General features: G+C 43.6%; 1 protein-coding gene across 3 annotated transcripts in view; it reads left to right on the top strand.

Annotated features, from left to right (window-relative positions):
* ATP11C (ATPase phospholipid transporting 11C) overlaps window positions 1–17,083 on the top strand; it is a 1,508,462-nt gene that overhangs the window by 1,205,742 nt on the left and 285,637 nt on the right. For all 3 annotated transcript variants that reach the window (XM_069612799.1, XM_069612797.1, XM_069612798.1), the window contains exon 21: window positions 16,358–16,460. In XM_069612799.1, coding sequence (XP_069468900.1) covers window positions 16,358–16,460 — 103 coding nt within the window. The remainder of the gene's footprint in view (window positions 1–16,357; window positions 16,461–17,083) is intronic.

Genomic DNA, 17,083 nt, shown 5'->3' with positions numbered 1-17,083 from the left:
ACATTGTATGATAAGAAACCTTGGCCCGCCCACTTGGTTTATTACAGTAAGATGTGCAGAATATGTCTCAGAAATTGTACAGTTTAGGCATAAAAATGCTCTCTCATAGAGAATGTGGTTGCTATGAAGCTGCAGATCGTTTAACCGGTACTGCTTTGTATGGAAAATCTCAAAATATAGTATGGCTAAGTCTTGGTCCTGCTAAATCTAGAAAAAGAGTTCTCAAATCATACGACGTCATAGAAACAATAGTCAAAAATGATCCCAACAGCCAAGACATTTTGAAAAACATTTTACTAGACACATACTACCCAAACAGGAGTACCACCTTGGAAACCATGTGTCTGTACCGCATGGCACAAAACTTCACATACAAAAATGATATAAAACCAGATGAAAATAAAGGTAGATGCAGAGTGACAAATTGTGAAGGCAGCTTAGTGAAACTTACCAAACAAAGCTTAATTAATCATAACAAATTGTCATTAAAAACTCCTCAACATACAGAACTATATTACATGTCCCTGCTACAACTTTTTAAACCATGAAGAAAAGAAGAGATACTAGATATCTATGACTCCTATGAAGACGCTTTCAAAGCAAATGAAAGCACTATAACCGATGTAAACTTTACACAGTACAAAACAATGTTGCACAATGAACAGCAACACGAAGAAGAACTCCAGACCCAACTAGATAAGGACACTCCTGACAGTAGTCAACCTTCTGTAACAGGAAGCCAAGAAACACTGGGACAGCCACTAATATCAAATGAGGCAGAATCGGCTATGACAGAAGTAGAAAACACCATGCTTGACTATGAAGAAGATACAGAACACTTAACTGTACTGCAATCAAAACTAAACAAAGAGCAGCGTACAATTTTTCAAGAAGTAACAAAGGAAATTGCACATGGTGTACAACATGAAAATAAAGAATGTACCTGCCAAAATTACAAACCTATACTACTATACGTCAGTGGTGAAGCTGGTTCAGGCAAAACATTCTTAATCAAAATCATCAGCAAGTTCCTTCAACAATTGACAAACAACAAACTGTCAGCTGTTGTAACTGCCCCCACAGGTTTAGCTGCCTACAACATAGGCGGTGTCACTTTACACCGATTACTACTCCTTCCAGTAGAACACCAAAACAAATCAGAATATTACAAACTTTCTACAGAAGCTGCAATGGAACTACGCAGAGTGTTAAAACAAATGAAAATGCTACTAATAGATGAAGTGAGCATGGTCTCCAACCTAATGTTGCCTTTCATTTACCTCAGATTACAAGAAGTACTCAAAACTAACTACGAAGAGCTCTTTGGAGGAAAACACATTATTGTTTTCGGAGATCTTCTTCAATTGACACCAGTGAAAGGTGAACCTATTTTTAAAACCTTATGACACAAACTCTACCGTAAAACTGTTGGCAGCATAGGAAATGTTAACCTTTGGCAACATTTCCAATACAGAGAATTAACAGAAAACATGCGCCAGCCTGCAGACCTCACCTACGCCAACATTTTAAAAAGTATTCGAGTTGGTGTTCTATCTCAAGAAGCACAAGCAATGTTAAAAACCCGGCACATCCATGCACTTTATGGCCCTAACTCATGTGTTACTGAGCCATCGAACAATTAGCACACAAAAATGTCAATTGTATTTCCTTGATGCCAACTCTTGCAAGCTGTTCCAAATTCAATGAAACAATGTTGAAAAAAAAATGCAACCAATAATTGAAATTTGCTCCACAGACAAACTAGATGTACATGGTATGACACTAATCATGTGTCAACAAGCCACAACAAGACTAAATACCTTAGAAAACTCTATCTCCAACCCAGCTGGGTTGGAGAAAATATTAAAATTATCCTTAAACTGTAGTGTAATGCTTAAACGTAACCTTGACGTGGAGCAAGGACTAGGTAATGGAGCATTTGGTACAGTTGTTGGCTTTCAAACATACCCACGTGACAACAACATTCAGTTTGTCAATATTCTCTTTGACAAACTATCAGAAGTAAAAAGGATAGGGCGCTCAACAGCTCGATTCCTTCTTTTCAAAGACATGTATGTACGCAGAGAACAATTTTCTCTAACTCTAGCATACGCAGTCACCATTCACAAATCACAAGGTCTTACCCTGGATAAAGCATTGATAGATATTGGGAACACAGTCTTTAAAGAAGGCATGAGCTACGTAGCACTATCACGCTTACGTATACTTGACGGTCTATTTCTAATCAACTTTGATGCAAGTAAAGTCAACGCTGTTATTCCCTGCATTTTAGAATACAATAGACTACGTTCACTATACAGCCCCCATCTAAAAACCTATCCTGTTCCGCAAAAAGCAAAACATTGTAAAAGAAAACTACTTCAAACAGAAATGCAACAGGATCTCACTGCAAATCCTCCAAAGAGAGTAAAAGAAGCTAATGCTTCATCAATTACCACAACCAAAGAAGAATATACTACTCAAAGTAACTCAGGTACTCTTCAAAGAAGCAACACACACTCCGAAGAAATGACTTGGACACAGAACTATCTGGTCCATTCAAATTTTCAAATATAACTAGTGTAAATTTCTACGCAAATGTAGCAAAAAATATTCTATTTCAATTGCTACCAATTGTTGACAACATTTACTTACACAATACAGACCAATTGTGTTTGCAAATGTTAGTCCTTCATAGAAATGCAAGCAACAATCCTGACAACACATATAGTGTTCATGGAATAAGACAAGAATTGGACTACTGTGCTGGAATGGTGAAATTCACTATAAACTCACAAGAAGATCCACAAGAATTTCTAATGTACTTACTATAAGTACTGGAAAACAAAAACATACCTATAAATGAAATCTTCCATATTCCATACATGTGGAAACATACATGCATTCTGTGCAACAATATGGCACAGGAACAAATCCCTAATGAACTTTTTGTGTATGTATCCATACCTAACTGTGAATCCGTTCCATTTCAGCAACTTGTACAAAATGCAAACCATGGCAGATTATGTACTACCTGCAATTCATATAATCGCTCCACCTTACAAATACAAACACATAGTAAATACGTAATACCAATACTTTTAAGTTACAATGAAGATGGTACCAAAAACAACTGCAAGCTTACTGGATTCACACATGGTCAAGTATCCCTTGGTAAGAAAACCTTCACAACAATAGGTATAATCTACCATGCAGGAGCCACAACCAATGGAGGTCACTACACTGCAGATATAAAAAAAGAATTGTGGATGGTTCGAATGTAATGATAGTACCATTACTCTAACGCAAAGATTACTAGCAAATCTTATAAACACTTATTTAATATTCTTAAAACCAAAATTTTATAACTAATCTGTGCATAAACATTAATAAAACTTCAATTAGAAAGCTATACACAGCTACAATACACCAACAGGTATCTAACTTCCCCAAAATTCTGCAACAACCAAACAGATACAGCAATACCACTAAATTATAGAAAAAAAATAAACAGTTAGAATACGCCAACATGTATCTAACTGCCCCAAGAACCTGCAACGACCCAACAGATAGATTAGCAATTTGAGAATATAAATAAAAAACTATAACCAGTTACAATTCGACAACAGGTATCTAACAATCTGCAACAAGCCAACAGATAGAACATTAGCCAGAAACAACAAGTAAACACTGAAAACACGGAAAGAAATGTACTGTACCATAACAAAAAAAGGTTTTTTTTTTTAATCCAACATGGATTATTTTTTCCCACAGACCCAATGATTTAAGCAACAAACACAGAAACGGAGCAAATTGCACAATACACTGGTTTGTAAACTACTAAATATGAGGGTCAAAATAAAGCAGAAATGTCTATTATTTAATGTAATAAGTCTTTATAAACTACCTACACTAACATGATCTTTTCATTTATCACAGAAATTGAAAAAGAATATATCTGCTCCAGTTACCCACATCATGAAAAAAATATATCCAATCACACAAAATCAAACAGTAAGTATATTATAATAAATACAACTCATAAATACTGCTCCGTAACACAATCATTGAAGCAAACATCTAACCATACACCACAATACAAAATGTTTACTTCCATGGATATATTATACTGCAGTGCGTGTTACCAAACTCTACAATCTTAATGACATGACGTAGCCAAAACTTCACATACAAACTATACAAATCAAACAGTACACAAACTGTAGATTTGCAAGTATTTGATAGATATTCGATTCTATGGGTGTGATATGCTGCGGTGGTTATGGCCAGGGCCTAGAGTCTTGGGTGCATGGCCTACGGCCTTCGGCCATGCACCCAAGACTCTAGGCCCTGGCCACAACCACCGCAGCATATCACACCCATAGATCACACCCATAGAATCAAACATTTTAACTGGCTATATGGGCTACTGCATTGCATTTTTTTATGTCCACGGACAGCCGTGGTGACCGCAGACATGGCGAACACATCAGGGGTGCCTGCCACCTAAACAAATACAGCATTTGACCCATCTCTTACTTCCCCACACTCCCCAAGCACTCTTACACACCAACAAATGTGCCAAAGTTGTATTTCTCCCCTGTTCGTCGCCACGCTGTCCGCAGATGTCCGCGGATCCAAGATGGCGGGCGCATCGAAACAATACAATGCACCTCACGCTTCATTCCAGCCAATCAGCAAACACGTCGCATGTCCGCGGACATGACGCAAGCCTATTAGCCAATCGGTGTCATGTCCGCGGAGCGAACAGGGAAGTGTGTCCGCAGACCGGACATAGATATCACTAGTTTTTCACGCTTTCAGGACCAAGCCGCCGCTCCTGATGCAAATTTGGTGAAAATCCGTCCAGCGGTTTGGGCTGTAGGCGTGAGCAAAGTTTTTTCCCCATTCAGTCTATGGGAAAAAAAGAAATTTTGGGACCCTCCTATAACTTTGCCCCACCTGGACCAAATCTCACCAAACTTTGCAAAGAAATTCCGAGTGGGCCATATACTTTTTTTTGCAAAGTTTGGTGAGGATTCGTCCAGAGGGAGCAAAGTTATAAGCCACCCAAAAAGTGCTCTTCCTATGGGATTAGCAACTTAACCATAACTAATTAAATTAAACCTTAATTAAACCTTATTTATATAAAGTACTGTGTTATCACTAACATAGTGTGTGGACATTCCTTTGTGGGGGCTTGTGGACTACACTGTACTTAAGAAGCAGCCTGCATCACCTCCTGAGAGCTAAACCTTGATTGCTCGTCCATTGCTATTACAATAGAGAATCTTGGCGGGGGTGCTCTGTGCTTCTACTCTTCCATAGAGAGGGCAGGAGTACAGATAAGCCCCCTCCAGTCTTTACACCGCCTTCTGGTGGTCAGACAAAAGTCGCAGTCATTGGAGTTTTGAGTATCACTTTTGCAGTTGCTTTTCTGCGGCCATTGCTTTTGGGGATGCTGCAGTGTATATAGGTGAAGGCCCATTGTTGCCAGATACTTTGGGCCCTGGCTTGCTTTAAATCTTTCCACACTTTGTTCCCTTTTCTGCACATCTCCATTGGTCCAGGGAGCTTTAGGGGAGATGAACAGATGCTTCCTCTGCAGTAGCTCTCTCTTCCCCCTTACAACTTCATAGACTTTTTCTCTCGCTGTTCTATCTCCTATCGGTTCCCCAACGATGATTCTCAATGATGGGGAACACTTCACCTATCCTCCCGGATTCCCTTCGGCATCCCCTTCTGGGTGATTCTGGCTTTTCACCCATCTGGATTCTCCTTCCCTTTCTGTCCTATTCCTGGATTTATGATGGAGTCTTTCTTGCATTCTTTCTGCTTTCTGTTCTCGTACTCACTTGATTTGGTTTATTTGTCATGCGCATATCTGCTATGACAGGAGAACCGGGCAGACAAAACTGCTTCTGAGTGCAGATTGTATGGGTATAATCATAAGAGTGGTGTGGTGGGTCAGAAGAAGGACAGCGATTGATATCTTCCATTGAAGGACTCTATTCAAACAAATGAAAAGACGTAAACTCCTAACTGTCCCTAATCCAAGGGTTTTCCCTACCTTACACTAACTAGGATGCTCGTCAGTCATCAGTGAGTCCAAAAGGAAGATCTGTCCAAAGCCAGACTGTTCTGTCCCTACCACTATCAAAACAACTTCTGCACAGGAGAATGATTCCCTTCTCCCGTGGTCTGCTTTTCCGCACCATCACTTAGCAACTTATTCATAGCTAGTTGTTGGCAACTACTTTGACCAGTTCATACAGTTCAGAAATAGGGCTCTTTAATTTCTCTATTGTGTCCTTGACACCTTGCTTTACCCTTCTGAGGTTATTCTTCTCTCGCTCTTTATTTATCACAATTAGTGCTTCTTCTCTGCAGAATGCCCAATCTTTTTCCCCTCTTTCACTTGATATTCACTGGTATGGGTATTAATGTTCCAGTAGTGATCCTCACTTGTTTACACTTCTTTCGTCGTACTGGGATGAGCATAAGGGTACCAGTAATGATTCTCTCTTTTCTCCACTTCTTTGGTTTTACTAGGACGAGTATGAAGGTACCCGTAATAATTCTCTCGACTCTTTACTGTTCTCTTAATAGTTTAAATGTTCTTATATGACTTCCCAATCTCCTTGGGGAATATTAAGCTGATTTCCTCGCTGGGACGAGTATGAATATTATGCTCATTATATCAGATGTACCTCCCGGATCTCCCGCCTTCCCCGTTACCTTGCTGATTTGGGGTTAGCGTCACCAGGCCTGCAACCATGATGGGATCCTTGCTTCAGTTTGTCAGGTTGGCTTCTGGCTTCTCTCTCTCTTCCTGCATGTCTGCTCTGTGCTATGAACAGGTCTGTGGTTTCAGTGTCCTTACTAGACTTAGCAGTCCACCGACTCTGTCACGCCACCACCTAGGACTCGGTAACCCAGTGCCTTAAGTGGCACTACAAATCGAGCCGGGGCTCATGCAGGGGGTGTGGCCTAACGGCGGGGTCCTGCTGGCCCATTAGGCCACGCCCCCTTGGCAAGCCCCAGCTCAATGGGCTACTGGCACCCCTGCTAGGCAGCCTTTTGCAGAGATTAGCATCCTCTCCCCCTATGGGGGAGAGGATGCTAATCTCTGCATTTATTTTGTATAGGCTTGCCTGGCAGGGGACTGCGCCTCGCCTATTCAGTCTTAATGGTGGTGCTGCCCCTCGCCAGATGGGGAGGGGCAGCGTCACCATTAAGGCTAAAAGGGTGAGGCCACTGGAAGCAGAGGCCTTTTTCCTAAAGACTGAAACTCCCGCGAATCCGCGGGAGATTCAGTATTTAGAAAGCAAGGCCTCTGCTTCCAGCGGCCTCACGTTTTCTCCATAATGGTGGCGCCGGCCCACGTGCATCCCTTGATTAAAGGGATGTCTCGCAGGTGCGGTGCCACCATTACGGCTGAAAGGCCTTTTTTTCTGAAGCCTGAAGCTCTCGCACACGAGCGAGAGCTTCAGGCTGTAGAAAAAAAATGCCTTTTCGTGTAGTGGCCGGGCTGTCAGGGGAGATTAGTGGGCCCCGGCAGAGCCCCGCCTCAAAACAAAATTTCGGAGCCTGCCGGGGCCCAGCCCCGGCAGGCCCCGGCCCACTTAAAGCCCTGCGGTAACCTATCTGAGGTTTCCTTCCCTCAGCTCTTCTCACTTCAGGCTTCTCTCGTGTTGCCTTACTCACAAGCTTGCTTCCACGCTTGAAAGCTGCATGTCCCGGTCCGGTTTAGTTCTCCTTGCACATCCAAATCTGACAGAATTTCTCATTCTCCATTTATGACACGTAGCTGGGCCTTCCCTGGCGGAGTGTCTAAATCCTTTTTCTCTGTTGTCTGAGTACTCTGCATTACTCTGACAATCTTCTTCTCAGTTTCGTATTCATTTTCCTTCTCACATGGATTTAAGGTTGCTCCACCACAGTAACAAACATTAATTGGTTCTTCCATGTCTGATTTGGATAGAAGTTATTGGAGGTGGATTGTGGGTGAGTAACTTGGGGAGTTCCTCATCGAAATGGAGTCCTTGTCCCCAAGGGTGAAGTCTCTTCCTGTGAGGTCCTGCTTGCCTCTACCCCTAGGGAGGGTATCGCGTAGCAGGCTCACCTCCCTAGCCTCACAGGCAAAAGCTCCCCATTGGGGAGAAGAGACTGTATCCTGATTTTCATAGCAGTGGATAACGAAGTTACTGAAAAAGATGGTTCTATGTGATTCCAGTGAGTTTATTTTTTTGCATCGCAGGAGAAATCATATTTTAATTTTAATTACATTTTGCCGCAAATGTCTATGGGGGGAGACCCACTGGACACGCCACACTCCCTCTACCTTTTGTATTACCCTAACCCTTCCCCCATATACATTTGCAGCAAAACTCGATGAAAAAAAATGTAATGAATTCTCCTTCAATGGAAAATCCCCAAAAGATACATTTTGAAACTTTTTCTAAATGCCACGTTTTTGTCACTGTTCGATGGGCAGTGCGTTCCTTAGCCGAGGACCCAGATCTGAAAAGCACCTGTCCCCTCTATGAACAAAATCTCCCGATGCCCGCTTCCTGATGCTGTAACTCCAAGCATTGTTTATCCCCCGCAGGCAGGTTCTCCCCTCTGGTCTGAAAATTATTGATATCAGTTAGCTGTGCAGTGCGGCCTACAGTGAGTACAGCAGCTGAACGCATTCCCAACAAGTAGGTGAGAGAGGAGTTCAAGGCCATTGTACATGATGGCAGGTAAGCATCCCGTAAAGTTTTGCAATTGGGACTGGTTACTGCGCCTGTGTGGGGAATGTTGTGGCTTCTGGAACAGTAGTCTGGGAACATTCTTGGATGATTAGTTCAGGGCTGGCACAGGATATACAGACGAAGCTCCTGGATATGCTCTTTGAAAGACATAACCTCTCCGGGGCCAAAGCAGATGACTCCTTGCAAAGGTTCTGATCCTCTAAAATCACTACCAAATCTTTGATCTGGCTGTCCAATGACTCTCCATCCGATCCAGTAGAGGTTATGGGTTTCGACTAGGCCCAGAATAGGAGGGGTCAGGCTCCCACAGATAGGTGGCAAACTCAGTTTCCCCAGTGGTAACGACATATGAGTTCAGAAAAGGGTGGATATGACCCCTCTTCAGTTCCCTCAGCTACCCCAGGTGTAAAATCCCTGTGAGATGGATTTCTTCCAAAAGTCCCCGGTCGGGGGGAGAATTTCCTTGTTGACCATGAAATGGTGCAGCCCACCTCTGACGCTTAGGCCTTGCAAGTCCTTCATCATGGTTATCTCCCTTTAGTTCAATGCCTTCCAGACCATTCTCCTTCCAACAGTGCCTTTCCTACGGACCCCATCCTTTTGGAGGAAGTCAATCAGCTTCTGCCAAAGGGCGCCTTTAATTGGTACTGCACTTGGAACGAGACAAAAGAATGTACTTCATTTATTTTCTGGTTTCCAGAGGACGGCAGGGATTGTGTGCCATCTTTGTTCTGAGCCTACTGAATCTGTACCTACTTGAGGACAAATTGAAGGTGGTAACTCTGGCCCAAATCCTCCAAGACCTCGACCTGCAGGACTAGTTAGTGTCACTGGACCTTCACAATGTAAACTTCCATGTGTGTATCTATGTGAAGCACAGGAAGTATCTGAGATTCGTTGTGGGTCAACATTACCAGTTGAAAGTCCTGCCGTTCAATTTTCTTTGTCATTCAGAGTTTTTACAAAGCTACTGGAGGTGGTGGCAGCTGGCCTCAGGAGGGAGGGCATTCATGTCTTTCGCTAACTGGATGACTGGCTTGTCCAAGCTCGCTCCCCAGACCAGACGTCGGAACATCTGTTCTGCACATGCAGTCTGTTGCACAGCTTGGGCTTTTCCGTGAAGTTCAAAGATTTTCAGGTTTCATTGTCCGAGTCCCTCTGATTTATTGGGGGTATCTTGGACACTCAGCTGGGCAGGGCATTTCCGCACATCCCTCGGATGTTAAGAATCCTGCAATTTCAGTGTCAAGTTCCTGTCTCCGCTTTCCTGAGGTTGCTGGTTCTTATCACCACCTGCATTCTTGTGATGCTGCATGCCTGATTGCACGTGAGGTCTCTTCAGTGGCTCCTCTATTTACAGTGGTCTACATTTCAGGGACACATGCGTAGAGTCTAGTTTCTCGAGACTTTGCATGGTGGTACCTGTGAGACAACCTGTTGAGGGGGTATGTTGTTTCAGCAACCCTGGCTTCAGATAACAGTGGTCACTGATGCATTCCTGAAACGTTAGGGTGCTCACCTGTAGGATATGACTCAAACTGAGTGATCAGCCAGTGGTCTCGCTCAGAGTCTCAGGAACCCATACCCTTGCTGGAGGTGAGGGCAATCAGGTTGGCCCTGGTTGCTTTCCACCCATCTGTACAGGGCAAATCTGTGCTGGCCCTGACAGACAACAATGTAGCCATGCACTACCTCAACAAACAAGGCGGTACATGGTCCTTGCCGCTATGCAGAGAAGCAATGCGGCTGTGGTTCTGGGCCCTGGAGAATGACATTTCTCTATTAGCGGTTTACCTTGCTGGAAAGGAGGTTGTCATCACAGTGGATGCCTTGAGCAGGCAGACTTCGGCCTCCCACGAGAGGGAGCTTTGCCAGGAAGTTCTGGAGGAGATTTTTTTCTGTCTATGGAACTCCTCAAATAAGACTTCTATGCTTCCGGTGTAAACAGGAAGTGTGATTTGTTATGCTGCATCGAATTTCTTCATCGGGGAGCACTGGAGGAGGCTTTAGCGGTCGATTGGACATTCAACCTCCACTATGTGTTTCTGCCGATCCCTGTCGTTCCACTGGTTCTCAGGAGACAAAGACTGGGCTTGGAAAACCTTGTACCCAGAGTTGCTTGATATGCCCATCTGCCCTCTCTGGTGGCGCTCGAGGAGAGTGGATCTGCTCTCTCAGTCGGGGGGGGGGGGGCAGATCCTCCATCTGAACCTCAGCAGTCTGAACCTTCATACTTGGCTGCTGAGAGGCTGTGATGCAAGGAGTTGGATATGTCGGACGACGTCTTGTCGGCTGGGTTACCCGCCACTAACTCTATTTAGGCCTGTAAAGGGTGTGCACTCTCGGCTTAGTGCCACAAGATGGATCTGGACCCTTTATCCTGTCCCATTTCTTCTGTCGGAATTTTTGCTTTCTTTGGCCTGGGCGGGCCTGCAAAACGGTACTGTGAAGGGATACCAGGCCGCTGTTTGTCTTTTAAAGGACCCTGGGCAGGCTCTTTCTTCACAATTCCCACTGCTGTGCAATTTTTACAGGGATTGTGCAATCCGTTTCTGCCATGCCAGTTTGTGATCGGTTAGACCATCCAGACCAGAGATGACTTTTTCAGTTTGTAATCCTGAACTATTTATTTTTGTGACAACCTATATGTCAAATTACACAATAACAAAATATATTTATATAAAATATGGCTCTTTGAACTTAGAAAACAAACACATCCCTCCAGGCAAACTTCATTCACAACTTCTTCATACATTCATCACATTCACAAACAATAGAAAAAAATGATATTTTGTTCATATCACAATAGAAAGCATTTCTTCGTTTCACACTTGATTAGTTTACAATGTGTCCATCTGTCAACATTCAGAGGATAGAAAAACTGTTTGTCGACATGTTTCGGTTGAGTTCTTGAAGTGGGCAATAACTTCCCTTTGTGTATTATGTTCAACCTTCTTCAGGACAAGAGACGATCGCCAATTCCGCGTGGTCTCATAGACGAGTGGGGGTGTGTGTAAGGCAAAGAGGCCTAGGTCTCCTCTGATTTTTTCAGTGGCTGGCGTGTCGGTTCAATGGAGTAAATCCCGGCGTGAGAGATCTCTTTTAATGAGTTCCACGTCGTGCGTCTCAGTTGAGGGGCTCGCAAAATAATCAATTCGTCCGAGCTGGGGGTTCGGTAAGATTCTAGGTTCTCTGGAGTGAATCCCTTGGGAGAGTGTGCACGTTGCTGGTCAATCGCAAGTCACGGAGTCACGAAATCGGTGTGACCTCAGCTCTATCCGTCGGTGTATGCATCTGTTGACGCTCCTTTGCAACTGATCGCGGCGATCCGGCGTACGTTCCGAATAGCGCCGGATCGCCAAGGGATTCACCAGAGAGAACCTAGAATCTTACCGAACCCCCAGCTCGGACGAATTGATTATTTTGCGAGCCCCTCAACTGAGACGCACGACGTGGAACTCATTAAAAGAGATCTCTCACGCCGGGATTTACTCCATTGAACCGACACGCCAGCGACTGAAAAAATCAGAGGAGACCTAGGCCTCTTTGCCTTACACACACCCCCACTCGTCTATGAGACCACGCGGAATTGGCGATCGTCTCTTGTCCTGAAGAAGGTTGAACATAATACACAAAGGGAAGTTATTGCCCACTTCAAGAACTCAACCGAAACATGTCGACAAACAGTTTTTCTATCCTCTGAATGTTGACAGATGGACACATTGAAATGCTTTCTATTGTGATATGAACAAAATATCATTTTTTTCTATTGTTTGTGAATGTGATGAATGTATGAAGAAGTTGTGAATGAAGTTTGCCTGGAGGGATGTGTTTGTTTTCTAAGTTCAAAGAGCCATATTTTATATAAATATATTTTGTTATTGTGTAATTTGACATATAGGTTGTCACAAAAATAAATAGTTCAGGATTACAAACTGAAAAAGTCATCTCTGGTCTGGATGGTCTAATTTTTCATTAGCTTTATCGTTTTGCCTGATAGACCACAGACTTAAAAGCAGGCGTCCCTTATATATTTGTTCAGTTTGTGATCGGTGTCATGGGATTTGAATTTAGTGTTGACATTTGCTATGCGCGCTCAGTATCAGCCCCTGTGTTCATTTTCTCTTAGATTGCTCACCCTTGGGGATATTTTCCTGGTTGTTATTACTTCCACAAAGAAGGTGAGTGAGCACCAATTGTCTGTTAAACCTTCCTATTTGGTTTTCTTCAAAGGGGAGGTGACTTTGAGAGTGAGACCGTCTTTCCTTTTGTAGATGATCTATCATTTTAATATCTTGCAAAAGTTCCATCTTCCAGTGTTTTTTCCTATGCTCCATCCTTCCAAGGCGGAGGAGCGATTCCATTGGCTACATCTCTCTGACAAGGGACGCCAGGAAAGATAACCAGCTTTTTGTAGGTTATGTTGCACTGGTGCTGGCAGGACTCTGACCAAATGGACCCTGTCAAGGTGGATCATTATCTGCATCTTGGAATGCTATGAACTTGCTGAGAAGGATGTGCCTGTAGGTCTCAGCGCTCATTCTACCAGAGGTGTGGCTGCCATCTCTGCTCTACAGAGGGTGGTCCACCATGTCTTGTTCATTTGTCAAGTGGCTATGTGGTCATCCCTACACATGTTTGCCAAACTTTACTGCTTGGATTTACTTTCAGGACAGGATGCCCGATTCGGCAAGGCAGTCATCCAGAGTTTTTTCATTTAGATGGTGTCCTCTTGCTCTTTTCCCTCCTCCAGATCCAATTACTGCTATCGCACTCTAGTTTAGATGAGTAATCCATGGAAGGAAGGAATCCAATAGAATAGCAAATGACTTATCCCCTGGTAATGTTCTATCCTCTCACAGATTCCTCCTCCCACCCTGCCACTCTTGGTGGATAGCTAGTACACCTTTGCTTCTGTCGGCCGTCTTTGTCAGAGTGGTAGGGGAAAAGGGTGGACCTGAGTTCATGGGGCTAGGCACCTCAATATATACTGGCCTTGACGTCCTGTCCCTTGCTGGGCATGTAGATGCATTGGGTGGAGCCGTGCTACAGCATTGTGTATTGCCTTGAGGAGAACCATGGTTGGGAGACCAGCAAAAACGGATGTTAAATCTGTCTTGGTGTTCAGCAGATCAGGGCTAGCATGATTATCCTGATGTTGGGGGCTCAGATGAATGGCTTGATTCTGCAAAGACGTGATAGTTGGCTCCATCCAGGTTGTCCTCATGTTCTTAAGTTGAAGGAAATATTGCTCATAATGGCGAATCTCAGAGATTTTACACAGGATGTCAATTGGGATGAGAATCTGTTGAGCTCCGTTTGTGTTAGTTATTCCTTGACCATGGCTTGCTCTGTGGCATTGCTCAGGAGGATATATTGAGTTTTCATTAGTTTCCGCATCAAGTAGGTGCTGAAAATCCAGAACTGGGTGAGGCAAGGCAGTATTTCAGTCAATGGCTTTTGTTGCCACAGTTGGCCTTCAGGTAGAGCTATTTGTCATCTGCACATTTGTGGGTCTTGATATCAATGTCCAAAAGCTATTCTCTACTAGCTCGCTTTTTTACTGAACTCCAGCTGCTGATCATTATATTTTCTTATATCTAGTGCTGAGTGACTTCTGAATCAGTGTGTTCTAGACTAAGAAAAGAGAGAGGATTTATGAGTGCTGTGACCAAGTCAGTAGACTGACTTTGTCAGGAAGGGATAGAGACCCCTCTAAGCCTGGGGTGAGAGGCCTATTAGGGTGAAAGCTGGAACCATTCCTACCCCCTGGGGGTAATCGGGCAGCAGAAAGGACCACAGTTCCTGTACCCTTCCTAAGTGCCTGTATGAATGGGGACAGTACCGCTGTAAATCACCCCATACCTCTGAAAGAAGAGGCTGGTCAGTTTCTTTCTTATAATTTCATGCCAATACATTCATCAGTGTTCACGTTGGAACGACTGTAACATGGCAACCCACCAGAGCCTCCTGACAGACCGCTCCAGTCATACAGAGGAGAGCGATAATCGCTATTCCCAGCAGCAACAACCATACATGGCCATGAACACTACCCTCCGCCGGCCACCCCTAATGCACACAGAGATCAAGCATCTGCAGTGTGACTCCCTAACCATAGACATTAACAAACCAGCCACAGAGCGGCTCATGGGCATGAAATAAGACAATTTATGCACAATTCAGCAGGGGCACGGCCCCTGACATGAACGGGAACATTATCGAACGCAGGCATCCATTGCCCCGGCCCGGCAGACCAGTGGTAACCAACAGGGCCAGGGCTTAGCCCCCTTTTCGTGTATTCTGATACCTGTAACACCCACCTCCTGGGCATGGACTAGAGGGTGAGATTGGCCCAGGGAACCGGTGGATGAAGACCAGTGCGAGAAGGAGAGGGAGGATAAAGCTTGGGACATGAAACTGAAGGGTGTGGGTTTTTTCGGGTGAGGTCAGAGGAGGAAGAGGTCGTAGGTAAAGAGACCAGAAGGAAGAAGGACAGCAGACCGGAGTGTAGAGGCGAATTTCAGAAAAGGTGAGGTATTGGTTGATTAGAGCAAGTGGCACTCTGTTAGGAGTATGCAGCGAGGGGAAGAGCACTAGTGGAGCGGGGAGGGGAGAGTAGTGTGGTGAGGGGACAGTAGTAATGGAGCGGGTAGGGGAGAGTAGTAGTGGAGTGGAGAAGAAAGGGTAGTAGAGTAGAGAGAGGGGGTCATAGTGTTGCAGAGAGGAAATTATCAAGGGAGTAGGAACGAATAACATCAGAGGGTTCAGCTGGATTGCAGAGAGAGTCAGAGAGAGACATCGGAGAGACCGAGAAGGGGAGACATAGGGAGAGAGGAAAAAAGGAGGAAGTTAAGTAGAGTAGCTAGAGCGAAGGAAAGTGATGGGAGATGAGAGTGAGCTAGAGTATCTGGAAGACACAGCCCATGATCCTTTAGAACAAACACAGTAGAGTAGGTCACACCTAGGAAGTCTCAGAAGGAGCTTATTTAGATAAGGCAGTTGCCTTTAGGCCATCACCATCAGATCGGTAGAAATTAGACAGTATGTGTAAACAATCAGTATATACCAACCTGGGGAGTAGAGATGTGTGGGTTAGTGAGGGTCTTGCTTTCTCTAGACTAGAGAGACTAACGCGACCTCGAGTCCTTTACAAGAAAATTAATAAAAACCATTGAGCGGTCTTTTGGGAGTTGGTGTGTTATGGAGGCCATCGTTAACAATATATTCTCATCCAGTTTCATAAACTTCACAGACGGGCAACTATTGGAAGGGGATATGGACAAGATGTTCAGAATGATAGTCTGGGTTTAAAATTCCCAATTTTGTATTTTGTCTTCTTTTCAGCTCTCAATTATAATTTAGCAAAAAGGGTTGGAGAACAAGAATAGGTGGTGTAATTTTTGCAAACTCATGGGAAGCTTGATTTGTCTCTAGATTCTTGGTTGATGCTGATTGATTACCACGTGCTTATTTATGTTAATCTCCTTCAAATAATAAACAGGTTAAGCACAAAATGCCTGTTATAGCTGTTGTAGATATGTATAGTATATTTAAATATATTTTTATTGCAATTTCAGTTTTTGTTTGCATTTCTATAGATTGTGAAAATGGTGAAGAATACCAAGGGCAGCCCCATTACTCTGTCTGTAGGTGATGGTGCAAATGATGTCAGTATGATCCTGGAAGCACATGTTGGGATAGGTAAGTAGGCCATTATTGCAGGAGGTAGACGTATGAGCTGATCTGAATGGTGAAGTCCTACAATTATGCTATGATCCTGATATATGTGATTACTTTTATTACTTTAATATCTTCATTTTTATTAAGCATAAACCAAACCATTCTTTCTCAAATTACTTCAGCCCTCCAGCCCAAGTTTCAGATATTCCCAAAAATCACTTTGATCTGGACTTGATAAATGCAGTGTGAGAGAAACTGGTTGGCAGGTTAATTGAGTTACTAAATGTTTTATAAACTTCAACTGAGATCCCAATGCGCCCTAGTATAGATGTTCCTTAACAGGGGCACCCCAAATGCTGCCTCATATCCTTGTTCCACCCTTTGGTAAAGTAAACAAAATTCAGGAATTACTCCGGGGGAAGGAGATAAGAGGTGATGACGATCTCTATCACAATTCAAGTGAAATAAGGCTATGAGTTCAAAAAGGTCCAAACCTATGTTACTGTATAGGTATTAGAAATGTGTTGAAAAAGTAAAATTAAAATTATAAAGTTAAACAATGTAGGAAAAAGATCAACAAACAGGTCAGTAGCTTAACCATTTGATAGAAAATCAGAAGGGTGGCAGTATAAATCTAAAGGATC

The sequence above is a fragment of the Ambystoma mexicanum genome, chromosome 5p (assembly GCF_040938575.1).
Source record: "Ambystoma mexicanum isolate Mex_15411 chromosome 5p, UKY_AmexF1_1, whole genome shotgun sequence".
Lineage (NCBI taxonomy): Eukaryota > Metazoa > Chordata > Amphibia > Caudata > Ambystomatidae > Ambystoma > Ambystoma mexicanum.
Note: the sequence above shows the minus strand (reverse complement) of the source record. Positions and strands in the feature narration are given on the sequence as shown.